We start from the raw sequence: 26,385 nt of genomic DNA, 5'->3' as shown, positions 1-26,385 counted from the left end.
GCAAATGGACAGATCGCGCACAACATCCACACTGATAGACAGTATTCAGAAAGAGAGAGAGAGACGAGGGGAGGAGTAGATCTTGCGAGAACTTCCGAGCAAAACAAAATGGCGACCCGCGTAGTTCGGCTCGATTTGAAAAGTGAAATAGCCATAGCATCTTTGTAGATGATTAAATTAGCTTACTTTTGTGCTAAAGTAATTTTTTCTTTGCTTTTATCCATTTAATCATCCACACCGATAGAAAGTATTCCGAAATTAGGAAAAACAGGTCTTGTTTCACACTGGGTGAGAATAGCCAACGGTGGCAAGTCTCACCCGCGGTGAGAGGTCGATCGTATTTTTATTCTCACCCCGGGTGAGGATAGCCACTTCCTTCACATCATAGAACAGACAAACCTCTTCTAACTGACAGATTTAAAAAAGAATGTGATACTAAGTAAGTGTACGTAGATCGGCTTCGAAAGTTATCACAGTAGGCTACTCTACGTAAGTTATTAAGATGGGAGTCTGCTATAGACAGGATCTTCTCAGTCTCTCTTCTGTATTAAATCTAGATATCTAGCTAGGTAGTTCTTTTGTCTATCATTTTTCCTTTCTTATAGATCTAATATCGAAGTGGCTAGATCTAGCCGTGTCTTAAGTGTAGGCTAAGGCTAGCCTGAGAGTCTAGCCGTACTTAAGACATGCGATTAAACGTAGAAAGACGCAAACTATTTTTAGGTACGCCCATCTTGTTTGACGTCAGACCAGGATACCCCTCCGATAACGTGACTACATCTAAGTATAGTCAACTTCATGGCACCAAAGATGGAAGTGTCTATAGTCTATGTATATCATGCTTGCTAAAATGATTACAGTGGAGTCCACTTATAACGAGTTCTAAAATAACGAGAAGTCTGTTATAAAGACAGGACACTGTTCTAAAACCCCGTTTTTTACCCTTCTTTATCTTTGTAAATAATGCTATAGAGCAATCAGACAAACAAGCAAGTCGGTAAAAGCGGAATATTGCTGCTGCTGTGCACAGTGAGGCCAATTGTCATTATAATGTAAAACCTCGCCAGTTGAGAAACACTTGCTGATGATCTAGCGAAACAAAGAATGGGAGAACCAACGTGTGCCTTTAATGAAGGCCGGAGCGAATGAGTGAGGAGGTTATGGCATGATGATAGGCCAGCCTTGTCTAGATTATCTAGGCCTACCATGCCTCTCACTTCTCCAATGCAGGAATGGAGAGGTCACGGTGCTGTAATGGGATGGAGCGAATGTGCGACGTTCGCAAGCAGACGTGCACAGGATGCGGTGGGGTGGGGGACAACACAGCTGACGAGTTAGCCCCTAGAGACCTTTCTCTCTGATCGCCAACACCGAGCTAGTATACTAGAGAAAGAAACCTGATTCATTTTTGATTAAATAAAAGACCTGTCGCGCTGAACAAAATCATCATCTGGGGAGATTACGAAAAGAAATAAACAGAATACCAGAACCATAGATTAGGCCTACATTATTTTTTCCCTTCAATTTGTTACAGGATCCCTTACAACGAGAATCCTGCTATAACGGACATTTCGCACCGCTCCCCTCCCTCTCGCTATACAGGATTCCACTGTATCTAGTTTGTGCTTGCTGTCATTCTTACGATACAGTTAGTAATTTTACTTTTTGTTGATGAAAATGAACTCACACAGATAATTTGATGCTCATCGTTTTAGCTGCCCTGTAAATTGTTTAACCTGTTGTCCCGTTTCGTCCTTGACAATTAAGGCTGGTAGTCATTGATATGGTGGTAATGATTTGATAAGTATAAAAGCAAATACTGTGCAAGACTTTCATTCATTCGTTCTATAATAATGCAACAGGTAATGACTTCATGTGTCTGATTTTCATCCCACATTGCTCCTAACAAATTAGTACTATAAAATGATATTGCCCACTATTATTCACTAGACTATTTTTTACTTGTCCTCATGAATTATTGTTTCACTTGGTAATTTTTTAGCACTGTTTTACCTGCCGATTTAAATGTTTCAAGAATATTAATAATGTGTATTTTAATGACTCCTCAGGAATCACCGGAACTCAGTGTTATGTGAGTGGCATGTTTATCAACGCAGTAATTTATATCTGTGTGAACAGGAGTTGTTTTTGTGGACTTACTTGAAAATGTGCCCTTCATACTGTTGGAATGGATGAGAAGCAAATCAATGAGCTTCTGGAATGTTCTGTTTGTCTGGAGCGCCTAGATCAAACTTGCAAGGTGCTGCCGTGCCAACATACCTTCTGTCGCAGGTGCCTCGAGGAAATCCTTCTAACCAATCGGGAACTATGTTGTCCCGAGTGTCGAGCAGTGGTGACTGTACGTGTGGCAGATCTTCCCACCAACATTTTAGTGGTTCGGATTTTAGAGGGGCTCAAGACAAAGAACCAACGTATTGGCGGAGGTGGGGTCAGGCTTCAGGGTCCAGGCAGTTTGAGTTCAAGTCCTTCTAAAATGGGCCGGTCAAGCCCTCTTCACCGTCTGGATGCACAGTCCATACAATTGCTGAGACAGGTAACAAAATGTTTATGCTCAGGTTGTGAACTTGCAATGCATATTGTTACTTTAGTACTTAAATGTGTTAATTAAAAGTATGGTTGTAATATATAATGTGTTGGTACTGGTATAAAATGGCAATTTAATGTTTGTTTCAACTGTCTTTGCTTTGCATCATTTTTTGCTCCCAACAAGTATTTCTTAATGTTTAATACAGTTCAGTCTTATTTCTTTGAAAACATCGTCATATTAAGCCCTGTTTGATTTAAACTTTTCCTTGGATCAAATTACTGGTAAGATTGATCATTTTTAGACATGTCTGTATTAAGATTATGTTGATACTTAAAAATGTTTCTTATCAGTCTGATTTACTTCGCTTTTTATTGTGTAACTTTTTATGTCATGTTATGTTGAAATGCACGTGTGCTCATGAGTTGTCTTTTTCTCCTTGACAGGGCTCTCAGCCATGTGCAAAAGCTCTGTACAACTATGAGTCTTCGGAAAAAGAGTGAGTAGACTTCAAACTCCTACATGGAGCTTCCTTCCCCTTTTTCTCTAGTTCTCTTTATATGTCTCTCTCCTTCTCCCCCCCCCCCTCTCTCTCTCTCTCTCTCTCTCTCTCTCTCTCTCTCTCTCTCTCTCTCTCTCTCTCTCTAACTCTCTCTCTAACTCTCTCTTTCTCTCTCTCTCCCTCCCTTCCTCTGACCTGCCCCCTCCCCTTCCCCTCTTCCTCCCTCTCTCCTTCCCTCTCTCTTTAGGACTTTTAGTTTCAATTAAGTTTTCTACCTTAAAAAGAAATGTACTCTGTTGAGTAGAAAGATGAGTTCATCTTTCTACTGACTGTGTCTTTCTTTCGTAGCTCTAATTGGCACAAGAAGCAAGAGGAATCAAAACAGCCTGAACCAAGACCAACTGAATGGTCTGATTTGTGGCAATAGGGTCGCAAGGTCATTATGATGCAATGAATTCCAACTGCAGTTGAACCTGCTCTAAGGACCACCTGTGCAAGACAATCATCAGTACAAAAAAAAAACAACCTCCGCTATCCACCTTTTCTTGCTTTTTTTTACTCTATAATATAATGACAATATCCAAGAGGACCTTCTGTCTGTGATGACCACTTTTCTTCTCGACAATGGCTGGTAGTCTCGGGCAGGTTTGACTGCATTTTGATACAGTGTCTTCTTTGTCAGCAAGTGTTTGACCACTCTTCATTTTATAATGTGTTGGCAGAAAGATTTAGTAATTATTTACTATCATGTGTGCAGATGAATTAAGAGTGTTTCATTCATCCAGTGCCAGATCTGCGACTGACATCGGCGATCATGGTTCTCTATTCATTCCTTTGCTCGGATGCTCTTAAAAAAGCTACGTTTCCCTGATCTTTCCCCGTTACCCACAGAATATATTTGTGATTGTGCTGATTCTTTCATCTCAGTGACTTGATATTCAAGAGAGGTGACTTGATCCTGCTGCGACGTCAGGTTGATGAGAACTGGTTTCAAGGAGAACTCTGTGGGAAAGTTGGGTTTTTCCCAGCGAACTTTGTCCAGGTTAGATTAATTTAGAATTTTTAAATATTACAACTGGGAAATACTCTTGCCAGTTTGTTTTGATTAAGTTTTCCATCAATCCAATTTTTAATCCTGTACTCTGTGCTTTTAGGTACTCTATCGGTAAAGTATTGTGATTCTTTCTTATGGAATGATGATATAATACACTTCACAATGAGTGCAACCGCTTAATGGTGCTGGCATATATAGAAGTTCATTGTACGTTTATTTGTAGATCTTCTATCAGGATTAATGTAAAGATTTGTTTCTTAGAATTATTTCTTTTTCCTGATGAGAATGCTATTTATATGAGCTTTTACTAGTTTTAGAGATATTAATGATAATAATAGATGCTGCTTTTATATAGTGCTTTAACACATACAAGAATGGGCTCTGAATGCTCAAATAGATGAAATGACCTCAAAAGGATAAAAATTCTTTATGACCTCAAAAGGATAAAAATTCTTTAAGTTGTTTCAGAACAAAAATGTTCTTCGGATGTAGTTTTTGTGAACTTTTCTTTTTGATTTAAATTTGCTTTGAGCTTTTTACTTTTTGCATAGACTCACAAGTAGAATCCCTATGTGGCTTCCTATCAGAAGTTTGTTTTGGTTTATAGACCATGTTTCGTATGTCACATTATGGTCCTTCAATATTTGTTTTCTCCCTGCTCAGGTGCTGGTTCCATTACCGCAAGTTCCGCAGTGTCGTGCCCTCTATGACTTTGACTTGAAAGATGAAAATGAAAAGGATTGTTTATCCTTTAAAAAGGTATAGTTAATGTTACAGACCTTGAGTTGGATAAAGCCCCATGTCCTCATCTTATGTAATAAGTAAGTAATAGTGCACCAGTTACTAAATCTTTCAAAATGTCATTATGGTAAGGGTTTACGTTTAGTTTCGAACTATTGCTGCAAATAAGTTGAGAGTATAAAGAGTGTATAATATGCAGCAGTTTATTTTCCACTTTTTTTTGTTGATGTGAGCTGTTATTAACTTTTAATGTGACAAAGAGATTTTAACTAAGATGTTTGAACTACTGTGGGACTGCTGTTTCTCAAATCAATATTCATGTTTTTGTAGGATGAAGTCCTGACAGTCATTCGCAGAGTGGACGAGAACTGGTTAGAAGGAAGAAAGGGTGATAAAATTGGAATCTTTCCCTTAACCTTTGTCGAGGTAAGCTTTTTTGAAATTCGATCATTGAACTGATTTTCCTTCCAAAGGCTGTTTTAAGAAATCTTAATTTTTGTAATTTAGCCTGTTCAAATAAATGAAACCAAGCATGATATCTTATTTGCATATTGAGATAAGTATGCATTGTATTTTATCCTGCTTGGTAGTACAGTAATCTCTGCCTAAGATCCCACCGCTCTTGATCCCGGTTCGCTTAAGATCCCGCTGTTTTAACTCTAGTCCTGCTAGGTTAACCGGAAGAGGGCTCTTATCGATCGATGACCCACTTACGTCGCCTGCGAGCTTGTGCCACGGGGCGCCGGGGTCAGACACTGGTCACGCGAGCGTGCCGCGGCAGGTCAGGGAAACACCTCATCTTTTACAGCAAACTGATACGATCAATGAATAAGTGTTACGATCACACGAATAATCCCATTATCTCCTCGTCGGTTGATCAGAGACGCTGAGATTGGAAGTTACACCAAATCAAATACCTTTTCCAGAGTTTTCCAGATTTCACACCTATTATGAATGAACTTGCGAACAGCTGCTTATCAGCTATCGTTCGAAAGAGGGAAAAAATGGGATAATTTCCTAATATTTTTTTTATTCAGTTGCTCTCAAATTTCTCCCTCTGGTAGGACTATGGTTAAAAAACCACCAAATATGATTATTTACATCAGGAAACAACGTTTTGTGTAAGAATTAGATCGTTAGAAAAGTGAGGAAAGGTGTTTGCATTGAAAGATGAAAGTCCTATTTCCTGAATATCCTTTCGAGTCCCTCAAGTGTCTAACTGGGTCAAAATGCTCATATTTCATTGGATGAACGTCTCAACCGACGCTCTGTTATCTCTACCAACGCCTTGTGTTGCAAAACAATGCAGTAGATTCCAGATGGACACACAGGCGCAAGCAGATTGACGCTCACACATTTTAGCACACAGATGCAGACCTGGCACTAAACGAAATGCGTTGCCCGCGCGGGACGACGACTGATCAGGGACTAGCTGTGGAGCGCCGCACGGGATTGCGCTTATAGGGCAAACATTTATCAGGGACCAGAATCTTAAGGGTTAAGAAAACAGAATTTTTATTATACAAAAGTCACCCATAAGATCCCGCTCTGACTCACTCTGAAGGTCTACATTCGGCTAAGATCCCGCTTTTGAGATAATAATTTCCGGAACAAAAACCCGGGCGGGACAGCTGATCAACCAAGAGTGAAAAGTTTAGATCAATAAACTGTCCGTCGCGTCAAAGATCAGCCACTATCGTGAATGTGATCACATACACGTTGTAAAACTCGATGAAGCGATACAATGTTTGCCTCAGACCGGATCACACCGGGGTGTGAACTGATCAACACGTTTGTTTTCCCCACCCATCGCACTCACACCTGAGCTCTCCCCCTAAACTTACATCACTCGCTGGGTGGGCAGGGCCTACACGTTGGCTCCAGGCGGGATCACATTGAACTGTGAACTCTTCCCTGACCATTGCAGAAGTTGTCTCTGCTCCTGAATTTGCGAGACAGACTGAATTTTAATTGGTGTGTTCACAACGTAATGGTGTGTAACGACAAAGGCGGTTGGGGGGGGGGGGACAGGCAAGGGGGAGGGGCAACTGGATTCGCGTAGATCTTGAGACTCATGATAGGATAAAAAGTGAAAATGGCCTGCCTCATCCCACTATGCACTGTGATAGTTCACCAAGGTTAACCACTCTTTTCTCGCCTTACGTCATAAACCCACCAAGCAGTCATGTCAGTTCATTTTAGAGTGGAGGGAGACCATAGTACCTATTGTGAGCCTTAGCATGGATCACCATAGATTTTTCCCTTGGTTCGTCGGTTAAGATCCCGGTTCGCCTAAGATCCCGCATTTCCTTGCTCCCGAGCACGGGGATCTTAGGCGGAGACTACTGTATTTTAATAGTGTGTATAACATTTGAATAATAAATGATCAATCAGTTAAAGGTAAAGCAGTCTTGAGAAGGAAAAACCAATTCCATCATTATAGTATGATACATTATGTTTCATTTTGTTTTTAAAAAAATGTATTTTAGTGGACTTCTTTAATGAGATGATGTACTTTCTTTGTGAATTTTCAAGTTCGTATAAGACTCCAGGTTTTGGAGTTATAAATTTTATAAATTTTAAGGCTCAAGCTTCGCCAAACTTCCTTTGAAAGAGATTCACCTTGCAATTTTCTTTGAATTGTATATCACTTGGTCCTGACCTATAACATTTCATTTGATTGTGCTGTAACTTGTTTTCATGCTTTCTTTGTATGCCCATGGTGAATGATAACTCCTAAAATTTTCAGATGTTTGGATGCTTTGAAAAATATGTTTTATATAAAATATATGTGGTAACTCTTAAAATTCTGTTCTGTTTTAAGGACATGTTGTTGAAATTTTTGTTTTAAGTGAAGAGATGCATGAAATTGTTTGTGAAGAACAGTGTTGAAATAATTCTCTGCAATATTTCAGCTCAACGATTCGGCTCGCAGCTTGATCAACTCCAAGTCAAATCTAAGTATACTCCCATCCTCATGGCCGTCATCGTCAACTTCAAATGTAAATTCCTCATCATCATCAGTAGGAGCAGTAACAGCTTCATCCTTAACATCTTCATCTTCATTGTCACCGCCATTGCCGCCGCCAACATCATCATCATCACTATCAGCTCCGGCAACAAGTACCAGTACCAGCTCACCGAGTCCTGCCGTTCCTGTGTCCAGTATAGGGGTAGCATCGGTCAGCTCCTCATCTTCGCTGACCGCCACTCAAGCATTACCTCAGCCCATTGCTCAAACTTCAGCTTTGTCGCCAGCGGTGTCAGCGACCTCCAGCTCCCCGCCACAGAACAAGCGCCACTCGTTCACCTCTCCTTCATCGACAGCTGTGACAGAGCCCGGTGGACAGTCGCAACGCCATTCCGCGGAAGTGACTGTGGATTCGGGGGGTCAGTTGTCGGTGACTTCGTCACCTCCGACATCCGTGTCCCCACCTGCAGCCTCGGAGACACAAAGCAGCTCCACGGATGCCCCTGCGGCCATGGTGAGGGCTGATAGAATTTCTTTTGTTTGTTAGACTCTGATGGTTATTTAAAGTCTATTTTGACGGTCTGACCCAGTTTTACAGTCGAACTTGAGAAGTTGCGAGCACTTGTGAAATCAGGCACTTGTAATTTTTGGGACATGCGGAGTTATTTGTGTCATCTTAAAGCCTGTCCATTTGATGAAAAAAATATCCATTTATCTTGGATACAAGTCAAGATATTGGTGATTGAAGGAGGTCGGGGTCGCTTTGTTTCAGAGGTAAAATTAGCAAGAAAATGGCAGCCAAAGTTGAATTATTTCCGTAGCTTGAGAGTCCGTATATATCTTTTACGCCTTAAATCAACCTTTTATCAGTAAAATCCACACAGAAATATGTTCTTTAAAGCCCATGAAAGATGTTGAGTCAAAAAATGAAAATTTGATAACAATTCCCAAACCTGTGGAAAAATGCTAGTATCTTGACTTTCATTATTTTGACGAGCGCCTGATTTCACCATGCTGCCTCACATATACTGTGTGATGGTGTGTCCATTCCATTCACCTCACTCAAAGGTTTCGGGGAATGCACATATAATAAACATTCTGGGTTCAATCCCCCTCACAATTTACAGAATCACTGTGGTGGCTGGGCAAAATTGAGTCAAAAGTTGTGGTCCGTATCACTTCCATTTGCCACTACATCCATGTCCTAATGGCTTGACATGTTTTTTTTTTGCTTTGTTGTTGTCATTCTGATGATAAATGGTTCATTTGTGAACTTGGTATATTGAAAAGAAAATTTTGGAGGTCTGTTTTGTTTATGGATGTGTTTCTTTGTTTTTTCACTCTTATATTAATTCGGTTCAGCTCAGTGGCAAAGAGGCTTTTGCAAAGTGTCTCTTTATTATCATATTGAAATCCTTTTTTTTTAAAATTTCAACTTTGATTCTATGTATTTGTGTTTACATGTGTTTTTGCCATTCATGTACAGCCACAGAAAAATTCTTACACGGACAATTAAGTATAATCTTACCTTATCACGTCTAACAATGTTCCACTCATGCTGTTTCTTTCCAGTCTTCCCAAGCCCACGGTGTGGAGAGTTCAGAGGCTGTGGCCTCCACCTCTACCTCTGCGGCCGGAGTACAGTCCGGCTCCTTGACAACTCCTGTGTGAGTACACAAGACTTTCTAGCACATTGGAATCTGCTTAACACTTTTCCCCCACGCAGCGCGCTCGCACAACACTTCTCCCCATGGACCAGGATAAAGGTCCGGTGCATGCTATATATCGCACCGTCGCCGATCGGCATCCCGTGGGGGTATAGTGTTAAATCAAAATCTACCTGACCACCAGGTATGTGTAAACAGGTAGCTCAGAAGAGATAAAAATCAGGGATTATATTTTCTTTTGGTTTGCCACTTATTTTTGAATTAGCTCCTTATCTCCGAAATGCCGCTCCTAGTGGTTCACAGTCAGAACTGCTGCGGATTGGACACATTTCTTCTTTACATGGACTCCGGAGTCAAATTAGTTTTCATCAATTATCGAAAGCGGGTTTATTTTACCTGGAGCTCTTTCATTAGATGGAGAACTATCAAAATAGGCTTACGTTTTTTTTATTGAATGACCAATATAGTGACGTTTATGTCAATTTTAGATTTTGTACTAAAAGAGGGCTCTAGCATTGTGGGTTTACCCCCCACCTTGGAGATAAAGAGGTAAACGTGTGTGGTTGAAGCGGACTTAAATGTGTTTTCACTCAATAAGCCTGTTGTTAAAGATGGATTTCAGTTGAACGCGTCCATAACGGTCATGCAAGACCACAGAGAAATGACCTTACAAACAGATGGCAGTTTTGGACAGAGTCTGAGTTATGGTCACTTACTAGGCTTGACAAATTCAATAGATCCGAAGCCTTGGTTTTATCTTGCCTTTTCATTTCCATAAAAATTGTCTATTATAAAAGCTTCTTTGAATTGATTGAATGTACACTCTCAGTCAGTGGATGGGCTAGCAGAAATCTTGCAGCAAGTGGATGCTATGAGCAGGTTTTGAGCATGACTTGTTGAGTTGGACACAGACAGCTATAGAAGGGTTAAAATAACGGAAAAACGTAAGGGTGTCATGAAACTGTCCGATATTACAAGTGACCACAATGGAAAGGTGACCGCCTAGGTAGATTTGGCTGTATAGAAGAAAATTGTGAATGGAAACGATGTTCTACAAGTAACCGGTTTGGGCTTTTAAAGAGTTGATTTTCTACTAATTTGGGAACACTGAATTAGAAAATGGTACTTGTGTTTGATGTTTTGGTCTAATTTTTTAAGATATTATTATAGCTTGAGGTTGATTTTCCTCTTTTCATATTTGTAAAAAAAGTAAGGCTGTTTTATACTGTTTGCTGACAACTTTGATACCGTCAAAGGCTAGTAATGCAAGGAAGAATTTTTGTAGAAACCAAAAGCAGAAACCACCCCTAGAGGTGGAGGGCCCCATAGTTTTACTATGGGGGAGGGGAGAAAAGAATACACTTGCCGTAATACTGCGTGTCGTAAGAGGCGACTAAAAGTGCAAAGGTCTGGCCGCCCGAAAAGTGCCAGTTTGCCGAGGGCCAACTACCCAACCCAGTAAAAAACAGTAAGTTACAGAAACACGGACAAACACAGCTTTTTATTTTTCAATCTTGGGAGACGGAGGAGCTTCCGCATCAGCAGGAACCGTTAAGGACAGCAGACAAAGCTGGAAGGACTCTTCTGACCCGAAATCTTCTCTGTCGAACAAGTCTCTCCGGATTGCGTCGTGGAATGTTCGCACCTTGTATGAAGCAGGAAAGAGTTCTCAAGTAGTACAAGAGATGAAGAGATACAGGCTGCACATACTAGGAGTCAGCGAAACACACTGGACAGTCTGGACAGAAGCAGCTCAGCTTGGGGGAACAAGTGTTGTATTGCGGGAGGGAAGACAAGTACCATGCGGAAGGAGTGGGAAAACCGCGTGGAACCTGGAGAAGAATCACAGAAATCGATGTACAGAAAAGTGGGAAGACATGGAATAACATCAAGAGGCTAGCCCAGGATAGAGAAAGGTGACAGGTGTTTGTCCGTGGCCTGTACCCTAGTGCAGGGTGAGAAAGGCAATGATGATGATGAAAAGCAGAAACATTGAAAAATGTGTAAAATTCTAGTAGTTGGTTTCTTTACCCATAAATTGCCTTCAGTGATTCAGGAACCATTTTTATGGTCAGCCTGGTTTGGTCAATGTGATGCAGTAATATGGAAAGTGAAACTGCCTCTTGGCTCTCTGTGCGATGAACTATCACTATGTCATACAAATTAAATGCAGCATCAAGGATTCCAGGTAAAAAGATACAAATCATTATTGCCGGAGTGAGGAAGAGACATGAAATTTAGAATTTTTTTCTGAATGTCTCTTAACGATCACAAATGATACAGGACACTGATGTAGTGCGTTGACGGCCAGCACCTGTTTTTGTAAAATGTTGTATGTGTCTATTTGTTTTGTACATTTACTAGTAGGCAGGTACTCTGATGTAGTTTGCTCTTTCTTGTCCATCAAACCTCTGTCATCCTTATCTGTCCTCCTCCTTCTCTGAGTTTGTAACTCTCTTGTAACACCTCTAATCTTCGGCACTTATATGACCTAATTTTGTTGCAAATGTCGTAAGGCACTTCCTAAAGTACATTTATTTCAACCATTTTTTTTAACCCCTCTCTTTGCAGATATACTGCTCTTTATAACTACAAACCTCAGAAAGAGGATGAGCTGGAACTTCACAAGGGAGATCACTACACAGTGTCTGAAAAGTGCCAAGATGGTTGGTTCAAAGGTGCTTCTGTTCGCTCGGGGCAGGCTGGGGTCTTCCCCGGCAACTATGTCCACATGGTTCGGTGAGTTCATTTCTGCCTTCTGTTGCTTAACCTGCCCTCTGCTCTTCCCCCTTAGTTGACCAGATTATGGCCCTTTACCTGGATTCCTGAAAATGTCTCATAGTAACCACATTTTGAAGTTTTCTGTTGTTGGTAGCGCTTTGTGTTTTCTGTGAATTTTGCTTGGAATTTAGGGCTGGGTCACGAGCGCGAGAACGGAACTGAATCGTCACTCTTTCCTGCGGAACGCGGTTCACGATTCACTTCAGCGGAACGCGGAACAGTATCGCCAAACGATTCCCGATTCACTCCCCTGTCGCTGTCACCACCTTGTGGCTTGTTTAACCTACTGCTGAGTCGAGTCACGAGCGCAAGAACGGAACGGAACACTTAGTATGGCTCCCCTTATTTTACAAAAGATGGTATAGTCCAACCCCCCTATTAAAACAAAATGAACGGGGTCCAACCAATAGACAGAAGGAATTTTATGGAGCCATTGTTTTAGCGAATGGTGGGGTTTGGGGGGGGGGGGGGATTTATGGGGGTCACTAATTGAGGTCAGTTGATAGAGCAGCGCAACAAAGGGTGTGGGGCGGAGAGGATGGCGGAACATCAAGAGTGGGACTCGCGCTCGCCTTGTGGCGTAGTTATAATACTGTTCCGTTGACATGACACTGTTCCGTTTCAGTCAGTGTTCCACCACAGTTCCGCGAGCGCTCGCGTACTCGCGATTCTTTGAAGCCGACTGAATCGCGAATCGCCACTCTCAAATTTGACGAGCAGGATCCAGCCCTATTGGAATTCTCTTTTTAAAAAGCCTTGTACCATGTCCAGTTTTTATAGTTTTCCTTTTTCCAGGTTATTTTTCTTTGTCTTCCCTGCTTTCTCTTTATGTTACAGTAATCATGAATTGTAAGAGATAGAGCCATAAAGAGGCCGGTTGTTAAATTGGACCTTAAGGATTTGGAATCTTCTTCGATCTGTTAGTAAGGTGTAAGATTCACTGTATTGCTAGATCGTTATGCACTAGGAAGAGATGTATAACTTTGGGTGCTCTGTTAGCTCAGTTGATATCATGCTGGACTAAGGAGCAGATGGCCTTGGTTTGAATCCGAGGCTGGGCATTCTTGAACTGAGGTCATTTTGTGAAGTTTTCAAGGCTCCTGAACTATTTGGCTCAGTCCTTTTCGAATTGGACGTATTTAAATTCTTGAATAATTTTATAGTGTTGATAGGGGAGTTAAATGAGTACACTTACTTACTATGTAAAACTTTGCTGTTCACTGTGTGTGTGGCTGTTTGGTTTTTCATATTTTTACCTCCACCAAAACATGTTTATTTGGAAAAGTAGTAACACTATCTCTGCAATATCCTATGCCATACTGAAGGCTCTCGAAAAATGTCGTCCCGGACAACCATTTTGTGAGTGTCCTTGATTTGACAATCTTGAAATTTAAGTGGACATTGCCTACACTTCCCCGAAACCTGTCCCGCTTGATGTAATTTTTTTTTTTCATTGTTACATAATATGGTGTCACAATGTTGGGTGTTGTTGGCTGAGTTTTAAAAGATTAGCAAGCCTGTATCGGAATCTTTTACCATATTTTTTTTCCGATGAAAGTTTACGGTGATCCTTTAACACAGCTTTTGCAACAATGCAAAATATTCCCTATAAGTTCAATGAACATTTTCTTTTTATTCATGCTCTAGACACTCAAGTGCCTTCAAGCCTGTGAACCCAAACGTGCTCAATATTCGCGCCAAAGGGCCCAGCCCAGCTCTAGCTTCTAGTGCTGCCAGTGCAGAACAAAAACCATCCTCCGCATCAGTGGAAGCAGCCGGTAGTCAGCAGGCAGCTCCACCTCTCATGCCCAGAGTGGCCAGGATGACCTCATCAGGTGAGAAAGCTATTTGCTACAACCACTTGAATTTTCGACATTTTTTTGGGGGGGTCATTTTCTGTTGAGAGCTTTACAGCTTGCTAGTTTGTCTTCTGGGGCCAGTTCCTTGGACTTTTTCTTAATGTCGTTATTTTCCTGACATTATTTTTGTGCTAACCCTGCAATAATATTTAGAGTTAGAATGTTTGAATGAGGACGTTTGTTTGCATAAGAATGTACATTTGAATCGGCCGGGGCATGAACATGATTATGGAGTTTCTGTCCAGAGGGGAGAGGTTTTTTTTAAAATTTAATATATTTCAAATTGTAGTAATACATTTGTTCTTACCAGGAAAGTGATGCAAATAATTCTGTTACAAATAAGTTTCGTCTTGTAGATTATATAATGTGGCTTGACTATTATTCAACGTATATCTCTCAAATATCATTGACATTGATGGTCAACGTGCTCGGTTCCCCAGGTCAAAAGTCCCGGTCAGGCTGTTGCCAGTCCAGTGCCAGCCCCACCCGCTGTCCTAACCATGGGCTCAGTGGGTCCCCAGCACACCGCCACCAGTCCTCCTCTTCTCCTTGCTCCTTCTCCACCGCCGCACCGCCTGTCCCCGGCCACCCCAACTCCTCGCGGCCTCTCCCGAGCACGGTGGTCCCAGCCCCTCCGGCGGGTAGCTGTGCGGGTTCTCCGCACCGCTCGGCGTGGGTGTCGCCGGCCCATCTGTCTGCCTCGGCACACATCACACCGCCCAATGTCGCTCTGGCGCACTCGGTGGACACTGCAAGCACTTCTAGAGACAAGGTAAAGTACCATGTGCTCTCGTTTAGCTTCTTTTTTTTTTTTTGAATAAAAAAATTCCGAAAGAATTTAATGCCACCTGCAACACAAATAGGTCATTTAAGTGCCGAGGATTAGAGGTGTTACTACAGAGTAACATGCAAATATAAGAAACAGGAGAGATGAGGGCGAAAGTGGTTTGATAGGAAAAAAATCGAGCAAGCCACACGAGAGCACCCGTCAGCCACACATGTTCAGCTCTGTGTTTTCTTCAATAGCATGAGAAGTGGAAGAAAGAGCCAAAAGGTCATTCATATTTTACTCATGTCAAGTTCAAGGCAATTGTAGGGCATACTCATACTGTAGCATGGTCAAGACACAAAATTTAGTTGTGATTTCGGCAAGTGCCATCAAAAAGAGAAGTGATAAGATTATGATGTTATCATTTTGAGCAAGACTTTTAGGACACCTGAAATGAACCATAATTCTGTTTTTATTCCAGATTCATTTAAGTAGATCTAATCTTCAATCAATGCTTGAGAAGAGAAAAGTGTTTGTGGATGTAACATTTTTATCGTCATTTAATTTGTGGAAACCTAAACTTGACGGATGCTTTATTCTTTGTGACTGTAATGCTGAAAGTCTTTCAGAATTTACTTTTGAGTCTCAAGGAACAGGCACAACATGTCATAAGGAACTGGCAGGAAATGTCCAAAGTTTGCCTGTGTGTCAATGTGAAGGGTTTTCTCTCACTCTAGACCCAGGGGACACACGGAGGATACTGTAGAAGCACCTGCCCCAGTAGGGTTATCATATTACGGAAGTTTCTGCTGTTGAAAAAAGAAGTTTCGGTGAGAGTTTTATGGCACTTGGAGAACAATCAGGTCATTTAAGTGCTGAAGATAAGAGGTATTTCTATAGTGTAACACTAATACAAAAGAAGGAAGATTGATGTCGTGAGTGAAAAGCTTTGTTATTAATTGTCAAATCACACATTATGAATATTTATGGGTTTTTTATTTTAGCTTGTGACTCGTACCTTGAATGCAACCACATGTCTTCTGATGTTAATGTTTCCTTTTGCAGAAAGAGAAAAAGGAGAAAGGCGTCAAAGGTTTGGGCAAACTTTTGTCTGGGAAGAGCAAGAAGATGAAGCCGACACCTGCTGAGCCAGAAGCCACGCCCCCTCCTTCTGTTCTCTGCTTTGACAACGTGGCTCATGTCAGGTTAAGACAAATTGTTTGTTTTTTTAAATTGTGTTTGTGATGATGTAGACAGTTGTGAATGTGTATCACTTTTCTAGATGTTTTCCTAACTATGTTTTCACAGGACTCTCAATTTTGTTCCTGATTGTTTGGGGTTTTTTTTACAGTCAAACTAGGTATTCCATAAGCTTCAAAATAAAATGTATTTGGTGTGTGAACTTGAGCCCTTTAAATTATTACTTTTGGGTTTCTTTAACAGTCTACAGCAATAATCCACAAACGATCGAACAGTTGAAACTCAATGTTGAACAGGACGTCCAAAGAATCGACCCAAAAACACGCTCTAGCGTTATTACAAATTTCCAACAGCATATTGGAGCTTGTAGGGAGAGAAATGATCAATCCCTGGGGATTAAATTAGCCATCACCTCCCTGGGCTTATTTGGCAATATAATTTTTTTCATAAATTTGTTCTTCAATGCACAAATGGTGACATTTGAAATAGATCAGTAGGCCCTATGGTTGATTTGTAAGAAGTTGCAAAGTTTGCATTTCACTCAATTTTGGTGAAAGATTTTTAGAACTTTTCTCGAACATGGTGGTTGATTTGTTTCCTTTTGACAAATGTTATTTTTCCCCTAGTTGAATTTTATTTCTTCATTCAAAGTTTCATTAAAATTGATTTAAAATATAACCAAGTTATTGCCCTTTAAATGGGTTCTCTTATTTATTTTTTTAGACACACAGTATTTCTTGTGTCCTTCTGTATCGCTCCTCTGTGTCAGTGTGAAAAGAATGTCCCCTAAAGTTGATAAAAGTTTATTGAATGGCTTTTTACTTTGGCCCCTTTGCGAGTGGTTGTTGGAATGCTTTGATGTGGTTTGTTCCTTTTTTCCTATCGAATATATCTATCTTCATTATCTCTCTTTCTTCTTTTCTTTGTATGTTACTCTCCAGTAACACCTCTAATCTTGGGCACTTATATGACCTAATTGTGTTGCAAGTGCCATAAAACTCTTATTAAAACCAAAGCATCTATCATCATTGTCTCTCCTCCTTCTTTTCTGTGTATATTACTCTCTAGTAACACCTCTAATCTTTGGCACTTATATTACCTTATTGTGTTGCAAGTGCTGTAAAACTCTTGCTAAGTGGGTGGTTGGCGGGTACTCGGGTGTGGTTTGCCCCTTCTTTCCTATCAAACATTTATCATCCTGATCTTTCCTACTTCTTTTCTGTGTTTGTTACTCTGTTGTAACACTTCTAACCTTCGGCACTTATACGACCTTATTGTGTTGCACGTGCCATAAAACTCTTACTAAAACTAAAAACTCTTGCTTAAAATTAAACTTTGGCCCCTTTGATAACTCATTTGAGCATTGTAATTGTTTTTGGGACACAGGTCTGGTTCCTTCCCCGTAGACAGTTCTGCTCACGCAGCAGGAGATGCTGGCCCAGTCAGTGCTCACAGGAAAGCTGCATCCTTGGATGCCACACCAACCCCGCCCATCCCTGCCAAGCCACGGCCAAAACCACCGATGAGAGAAAGGTACGCTTTCTTTTCGAAAACACCGATTGAAGAAAATTTGAATAAAGCTGAAATAAAAAGACAGAATTATGAGTTTTGTTTTAGGTACCCTTTAAAGTCTTGTTAAAAATTGTAACGTCCTGTTCTCAAAATTTCTCTTCTGAATGTGACATGGGTTGTGAAATTTCTTGCAAATACCTTCAGAGCAAATTGCAGGCACTTTTCCCAAATCACAATTATATTTACCATTTTAGCCAAATACTTGTTTGTGTATGGTGCTAATATTTTGTTCCATTTTGTTTATGCCAAGCCGTTACAATGAAAGTACAAACAGATCAAAGTGCAAAACAACTCTTTATTTTCTTTTCCAGATTCTGTTGTATTGTACCATATCCACCACAGACCGAACACGAACTCAGTTTGGAGGTAGGGGACATTATTCACGTGCATCGTAAACGGGATGACGGCTGGTACAAAGGCACCCAAGAACGCACTGGCCGGACAGGCATGTTTCCTGCTAGTTTTGTGGAGAAGTGCGACTGACTTGTGGCAGTTTCCACCGACGAGGCCCAGTGGAGGCTTTATTTTCTTGATATTTCATGCGGGGACAGTAAGAGCAAAAGAACAATTACAATGTTCGATCGGTAACATAAGTGAAGACGAATGCCTGCGTGTTGATTCGTTTATTTATCCTTTCTGTGACGGCATTCTGTGACGGCAAGGCAGTCGTCATTTTGTGCCCAATCTGTGCCGGTGTGTCTGTGACAATAGAATGGGAAATGCTGTAGACGAGGAAAGAAGAGATAGTGTGATTCCCAACTGTTGGTTTGAGATTCTCGTACTATGCTCTTCAGTTTCCAAAATGTGCATGCTGAGGAAATGTAGCTGATGTTGTTGTGTGAATATGTTACTTGCCTCATTATATATACTGTAAAGTAAATGGCCTCTTAAGATAACAGCAGAAAGATGAACGGAGGGCTCTCAGAATTTGGTAACGGGGCAGGAAAGCGATGCAAATAGTGCTGCCATTGGTAAGTTTTGTCTTGTAGATTTTATAAAGTTTTCAAGCTATCTCCATGGTTACCTTTCATGTGTATAGAAAATTCGGCAAGCTATATCCATGATAACCCTTTTTGTCTATTGGGATTTTAAAATTTGTTCCTTGTCCCTTGACTTTCATTTATTAGGGTCGGAGGTGTTGGCAGCTTCAAATATTTGTTGTTTTGATTGTAAATCTGAATATGAAGAGACATTGGGATGTCTATGTTGTTAAGATGATGATGAAAGTGGAACAAAGAACACTCAGGACAAACTAACAAGATAGGGAATTACACAAAACCCCAGGGACTCAATATGACTAACTGTTACCAACATTAAAGTCCATTGCTCCTATAGGGGCCAAAGTGGAATCTCTGCACTCAAGGCATTGCATAATTTTGGTTGCACAGAATACTTCCTGGGCACCTTTCTTTGAATACCACAGATTATAAGTTCTTACTTTCTGTTCTTCGAAGTTTTTTTTTTTTGTGGCAATGCTACAACTTGTTGCCTTGGAGTCGGTTTCTTTAGCTTATTGCTACCTTAGAATTACAAAGTTCTGTCTGACATTTTTGGCCATTTTGTAATTCTAGTGTAGCGTTATGTTAGGTGACGAGTTGTTCCAATATTTTTTTTCTTGGAGAGTGGAAGGTGATACAAAAGCAAAAGCTCTTGCCTTCTGTACTCAAAGGCTAGTCCAGGATGGGAATGACTGTATATTTTCTTTACAACATTGGTTCACTGTGACTAAAATAGTGTTAATAAATGAGACGATTATTTTTATCGCTTAAACATCTAATGAGGGGGAAGGATTGGTGTTGTAAGTACAAGTACTTGAAGATTGTTAAAGATTGTTATCTAGATGAGAGTGAAAGGACGTTTTTCAATACTCCACCCTTTGTTTAGAATGATCTGACTTCACTTTTTTCAGAAACTACATCAATTGAATTATGTAGAGTGAAGGATAGCCTTTCTGACCATTGCCTCCCTTGGCTCTCACCATCCATATCTGCAGAGTGTGAGGGAAATATTTGGCTCTGAATTCCACCCTAATTTTTGTTGAGATGAGGCGAAATGAACAGCAAGTTACTCATATTCGAAATGTCTTTGGCAAAGCAAATGATCACCTGATTTAAAGCTGTCCAAAGTAGTGCAAGCTGTTGAGTTGAAACTTTTGCTGGTCGGTTTATTAAAAGACTAAATTCTTTTTTAGATGCCAACAAAGTTGTATGATGTCGGAATTAATGTAATTTTGAAATTTGCTATTTGAAAAGGTCAGGACTCTGTTTTCTCTCAAATTTGAAGAGATTATTATGAGGGTAGTCAGTGTTTAGAATTTGTGCATGTAAAACTTCAGTGTATAAATTACGGGTCTGGCTTGTTAGTGATATTATACGTCAAGCATACTGGCGGGACCATTCAGCCAAGGGATGAAAAGCTGAAGTCAAGCTTAGTTTAAAGCTTGGTTTTTTAAATCATTTTGGGTTGCTCTTGGTGTAGGGTGTTTTCTTTTCTTTTTTTATGCAATAAGAATAATATACAGCAACTTTCCATAAATACTGACTTGTTTTTTAGACTTATTTTTAGGAGGAGTAAAATTGTTTTAAAAATGTCCCTGATCGTGGCCGCTGTTTGAAATGTAGTAAATCAGTGAGGAACGTTACAGCAGAGAAAATCAAGATGATTGGTATTTTATATTGTGCATTTCAAAGTACCAGCAAATAAAAGGCACTCCAGTGTACTTACTAAATTTTCTCATTGTACAGGCAGTACTTTGTGAATGGCTTTTTATTTTCATTAAGACTTTGGTTCACTGTGCCTGTTATAGTGTTGACAAATGAGATGTTGTCCTTTTGCTGAAGCATATAATGAGAGGGAAATGAATTTTTATTTTTATTTTATTTTTTTTATTATTTTTTTTTTTGGGGGGGGGGTCTTTGCTTCATAAGTTATTTTTTTAAAAAGATGTACCTGGTCTTTTGACATTTGGTAGAATTAATCTGTATGTTATTCTTTTGACTTGCTTCATGTAGGTGAAGCCTACCGAAATTGAAAGGAAGGAGGCTTTTATCATGGGATTTTTTTTGTATTAGGGATGAACTGATTCGTTCTCTAAAGCTTGGGTAGTTGGAGGGTGCCACTGGTAGGTAGGTCCTACTTCTTTACTTTCCCTCTGTTGTTCTGTCTGTCTGTCTGTCTGTCTGTCTTACTTTTTCCCAGCACTAAATGACCATCATTGTGTCAGTGTGCTTCTCTTTACTCAAACAAACTCAAAGCTTAAAAGTGTGTCGTGGCAAGTTAAGTTTGCTTCTCTTTTACTTTCTTTCAGGCTTGAGTGAGGTCTGTTGTCACTGATATTAGTCATAAAACATAGCTTGTGAACAGAGCTTTCATTCCGTTACTAGTTTGAAAAGTCCAGTGGTCATAGGGCAGTGATCTAATCTATGTCATTTTTTTTCTTATCTCTCTACACACAAAAAAAACTTGTAAGGGGATGATAAACTTCCTTCTGCTTATATATATAAATATAAAAAAATATATAAATTACACTTTTTTTGTCCCAGAAGGGCACTTTGTTTTACAATGGCAAACATACATACATAAATACATAATTATAAATATGTACATACATAAATATATACATGCATAAATACATACATAAATACACACCATTACACAAATACATAACAGTTTACAAACAATGCCACTGTCGGTCGCCACTGTGCAGCGCCTTGTATTTTGAGCTAGGGTTGTCGTGTCTTGCTCAAGGACACACTCCAGTGACCACCCATCTGATCCCCGTGTCACCGACACTTGCTTGACATTGCTTGAGTCTTGAGTTATTGGTTGATAGCCATATATACTGATATGGTGTATTTGTGTGTGTGTGGGGGGGGGGGGGGGGGATTGTGATTTTGAGAAATTGGAGCATGATGACATATTCACGCGATTGACGTGAACTTATATATAGAATAAATAATTTTTTTAATGCATGGAGTGAACAATGTTTTTGAGCGAAAGCTCACAATGTCAGACCAGGCAAGTTCAAACTCTCGTCTGATCATTGTTGGTTGCAATTGAGAAGAATTATGAAATGCAAATAGTGTGTCTGTTGTTCTTGTTGTTATAGTATGACAATGCCTTGCACTTCCGAATTTTTGAATGACATGACAGAGTTATGGGAAAATTGTATAAATTGGCGCAAACGTAAAAACAATGTTTTTGTGAGGCAAATTGTTTTGTACCAGTAAATATACTAAAAAGGAACAAAGTGCAAAGGATGACAGTTTCAGAAGCGCTGAATTTGACACTCTCTCTCTGTGAGTGTCAGTTGACAAAACATAGAGCTGTTTCTTTGTGTTTTATACCAGTAAATATACTAAAAAGGAACAAAGTGCAAAGGATGACATTTTCAGAAGCGCTGAATTTGACACTCTCTCTCTCTGTGAGTGTCAGTTGACAAAACATAGAGCTGTTTCTCTTTGTGTTTTATACCAGTAAATATACTAAAAAGGAACAAAGTGCAAAGGATGACATTTTCAGAAGCGCTGAATTTGACACTCTCTCTCTGTGAGTGTCAGTTGACAAACCATAGAGCTGTTTCTTTGTGTTTTATACCAGTAAATATACTAAAAAGGAACAAAGTGCAAAGGATGACATTTTCAGAAGCGCTGAATTTGACACTCTCTCTCTGTGAGTGTAAGTTGACAAAACATAGAGCTGTTTCTCTTTGTGTTTTATGAAATTTGAAGAGGATGTTGAACTTTATTGGAAGTGCTTTCAGGTTGGACTGCCCATGTTGAGAGGACCAGTGAGTTTTATAGAATTTCAGGAATGCTAGCAGCTGTATTGCCAGTTTTCACATTTTTTTCTGAACGAAGGCACAGCAGGGAATGATTCATGTTTTTTTATTCTTAACAGCAATATTGTTTTTTGCCGCTTTTTCTTCCTGTGCTCCCAGTGTCGTTAAAGTCTTTTCATTGTTGATGTTCATTTCGATGTGTCCTATGTGTAAATATATGGGGCGATTTCTCAACAACGTTGTAATGTTAGGTATCATTTTAACAGTACCAGCAGTGATATTTTTTTAGTAGTGGTTAGGCTCTCGGACTCGCAACCGTAAGGTCGTGGGTTCGAATCCCGTCAAGGGCCCGACGTTGTGTCCTTGGGAAAGGCACTTTACACGAATTTTCCTCACTTCACCCAGGTGGGAATGGGTACCTGGCTATAGACAGCGAAAGATCTTATCAGTTTGTTAGTGTTTGAGCGCTTAATCGGCTGCTCGCACTGTATGCTTCCCGGGAAGCTGAGAATGTTTCGGAGAGTTCTATGGTCTGCTGGGGTAATAATATAGTGTAAAGCGCATAGAGCCTGCTGCTGAGCGGGGATATGCGCTATACAAATGCTATCTATTATTATTATTATTATTATTAGTAGTAGTAATTTAAAGGTTTTCTGTGAGAGGTGATAATGTTTTAAATCCTGAGGTCAGGAAAGTGGGAATAAATTTCTATTTGATTTTGATTACGTAAAAATAGTTTATATGATCAAGATATGTTCACAAAAATAATTGTCCCTATCTTAAAAAACTGCAAAAATAAATAACCCCATTCAAAAATAATCTCGGAGGAAATTCATATTCTTAACAGAGATGGACAATTTCAGTTGTATTATTTATAGATGATAAGATAACGGGACTTTATTTCCCAGTTATGTTTGATCCTCAATGTTTGAAAACCTGTATTGGTTTTACTATTGTCCTCTGCAAAGTACTCTGTATCTTTTTTTTTTTTCTTGTTTGCTCAAGCATCTGACTGTAATATAGTTGTAACTGACTTATGGGATATTCTGTGAAAAGTTGCTTTCTGAGTGAAATTGTTCAATGCATTTCTGCAAGAGGCTTAATGCTTTTTTTTTGCTTTTTTTTTTTTTTTCCGTTTATGCCTGTCCCCCGGTACAAGTGAGGCTTGTATTGTGTTTGTGTGAGTGTAAATACAAAACTGTACTGAAGGCTGGTATGTGATATTTTTCGCTTTTAACTTCAAGATCAAATTATTTCAATGTTGTTAGGGACTTCTTTTTTTTTTTTCTTTTTGCTGTTGGACCCATGTGCTGGGTTTTTTAAAAAATATTTATGATGTCATTGCATTTATGAATGGTTGAATTATTAAGTGTTCATAGCCATATTGTTTTCACTTCTGTCCCTTACATCAAGCTGTGATGTAGTTTTCTTAGGTTAGCAGGTTTCTTTTTCTCCCCCCCCCCCCCCCCACCACCACCCCAATTACCAGCTTGAATAAGAGTCTTTATTATGTTTCTGTGCATGGATTTGCTGTAAACTATTGATGTCGGGGTGAAAGCTTTCCAATACCTTGATTCAGATTTTTGGCTCTGGGTGCATATTGAGAAGTTGATGTTTAGAGACTGAGTGTGGGTGGTTGGCGGGTGCTCTGGTGTGATTTGCACTTTCTTTCCTATCAAACATCTGTCGTTCGTTCTTATCTCTCCTTCTTTTCTCTGTACGTTTCTTTCTAGTAATATCTCTAAGCTAAAAGGCTGAGTGCACAGGTTCTCTTGAGTACATGTTTGTGTTTAAAGCATGAAGACTGAGTGTTCGTTTTTTTTCATTTGTTTGTTGTTTGAAAAAAAATTAAGGTCTGTTTTGATGATAGTTTCTCGTTTGAAATGTAAATTTTTCCCTTTCTCTTTAGTTTTAGTTCTGAATAAATTGATTTTGTCTTGTTGAAAGCATCTGAGATACATTTGTGATCACTGTTGAATTTTAAAGGTACTTGCAACATCCTGCTTTCCTTGTTTCATTTTTTAAGGCAGTTGATGTTCTGAGCTCTCAGTCCTTGATGACTACTGCTTCTGTGGTCTCATGGGTGTATATGTTACTAATATTGGACCCCATCCCCATCCCCCAATCTATTATTTTTGCCTAATGTCTTGTTTTCAGCTCTCTGTTTGCCCGTGGGTGGTTGGCGGGTGCTCTGGTGTGGTTTGCTCCTTCTTTCTTAACAAACATTTATCATCCCTTATCTCCCCTTCATTTTTATGTTTGTTACGCTCTTGTAACACCTCTTATCTTAGGCACTTATATGACCTAATTGTGTTGCAAGTGCCTCAAAACTCTTACTAAAACTAAAAATGCTCTCTATGTGCCCATCGTGTACAATGCTTCTTCTCTTTATGTCGTTTAGAAGACTTGCCTCTCTTTTGAGAGTGAAAATGAGTCCAATAGAAGATGCCTATATCTTTCTCACTGGTGAAATGTCCCATTATTGTTGTCAATCTTTGCTTCTGTTTAAGCAGTTGTGAGAATTACATTTGTGACATCTTTTACAGATAAGATTTTGAGGAAAGATGGGATTGGATTTCATGTATATCTGGGGCACTTTGATGGGGATCTTTTCTGTCTGTCTGTCTGTCTGGGTTTTGTTTTGAAAATGCTTGGGAGAAGATGGCTGTTACTGTTTGGATGGCAACATCTTTTGTTTTGTGTTTTCCCTTGTATTTGCAGGGAAAAAAAGCCCAAAACAACTGAACCATATCCTTCTTATAGTGCAAAACGAAATGGCATCTTACTTTTAAGTGAGAGGGTTTTTTCCATTCAAGGGATAGGACAAAAGGGAGAGAGAGGGGGGAGAAGAAAAGAGATAGAGAGAGAGATAGAGACAGGCAGACAGACTGACATGGGAATTAGTCTACAAAAAGGTCACCGGGTGTGTTGTTTTTTGCTGGAGTAAATACACTTGAGTTGTCAAGAGTTACAAATTTAATAATAATAACAGTAATAATGGTTCGTCCATCGATGTCTGATGATGACCAATTTATTGGCAAAGGTAGATTATTTTTCAGATGAAATACAAGATTAAATAAGGATAAAGATGACTTGTAGCTTCTGCTATGGCCATGGGACCTATCCGGGCTGAGAAGAGTTTGCCACATTTTGAGCATTTAAAAACTTAATTTCCACTTGTTAAAGCGCTCAGCTTGTGGGCTTCATTCTTGGCTTCATAAATGTAGTTAGTGGGTGGTTGGCGGGTGCTCTGGTGCGGTTTGCTCCTCCTTTCCTCTCAAACATCTATCGTCCTTATCCTTCCTCCTTAATTTTTGTGTATGTTACTCTCTTGTATATCTCTCCTTCTTAATTTTTGTGTATGTCACTCTTTTGTAACACATCTATTCTTCGGCACTTATATGACCTTATTGTGTTGCAAGTCCAGTAAAACTCTTACTAAAACTGAAAAGAAATGTAGTTCTACAAAATGTTTGTCTCTTTTCAATTTGAATAAAGATTACTGCATTGCTAAGAACTTTCTTTGAACTATTGTTCACTGATACTCAACTCAAGAGCACCATCGTCACCAGTAACAAGTTTTTGTCATTGTCATACAATGGTATGCATGTCTTTCCTTGGATGTGTAACCTGAAATGCAGACTTTGTTCAAAGGGGCATTTTCTATAGCTGCATTTGTTGTTCTAACACTTGTTACGTTGACCCTGTTTTCACACAATCGTACAGTGTGGTTGAGGGTAGAGTAGAAGCACAAATTTTGTACCCAGGACTATTGTTGTTTTTGGATTGTTGTTTTTCCTATTGTTTTTTTTTTTTAGCTTATTGGATTGGCACTCATATTATGACCTTATGCAATTGCGAGCGCCGTAATACCTCTACTAAAACTTTAAAAAACTTAGCTTATTGGCTTTTAATTTTTCTACACATGAAAAACTCATTAGGGG

General features: G+C 39.7%; 1 protein-coding gene across 1 annotated transcript; it reads left to right on the top strand.

Annotated features, from left to right (window-relative positions):
* Positions 1 to 1,940: 1,940 nt before the first annotated feature.
* LOC101859456 (E3 ubiquitin-protein ligase SH3RF1-like) lies at positions 1,941 to 20,556 on the top strand. The gene is made up of 13 exons (XM_005112118.3): positions 1,941 to 2,554; positions 2,992 to 3,044; positions 3,975 to 4,089; positions 4,765 to 4,860; positions 5,173 to 5,268; positions 7,758 to 8,327; positions 9,386 to 9,480; positions 12,052 to 12,219; positions 13,909 to 14,096; positions 14,561 to 14,892; positions 15,955 to 16,094; positions 17,476 to 17,622; positions 17,973 to 20,556. The coding sequence occupies exons 1-13, from the start codon at positions 2,189 to 2,191 to the stop codon at positions 18,142 to 18,144; spliced, it is 2,538 nt and encodes an 845-aa protein (XP_005112175.1). The 5' UTR covers positions 1,941 to 2,188; the 3' UTR covers positions 18,145 to 20,556.
* Positions 20,557 to 26,385: the final 5,829 nt, after the last annotated feature.

This window comes from Aplysia californica, unplaced genomic scaffold, assembly GCF_000002075.1.
Source record: "Aplysia californica isolate F4 #8 unplaced genomic scaffold, AplCal3.0 scaffold01187, whole genome shotgun sequence".
NCBI classification, from domain to species: domain Eukaryota; kingdom Metazoa; phylum Mollusca; class Gastropoda; order Aplysiida; family Aplysiidae; genus Aplysia; species Aplysia californica.
Note: the sequence above shows the minus strand (reverse complement) of the source record. Positions and strands in the feature narration are given on the sequence as shown.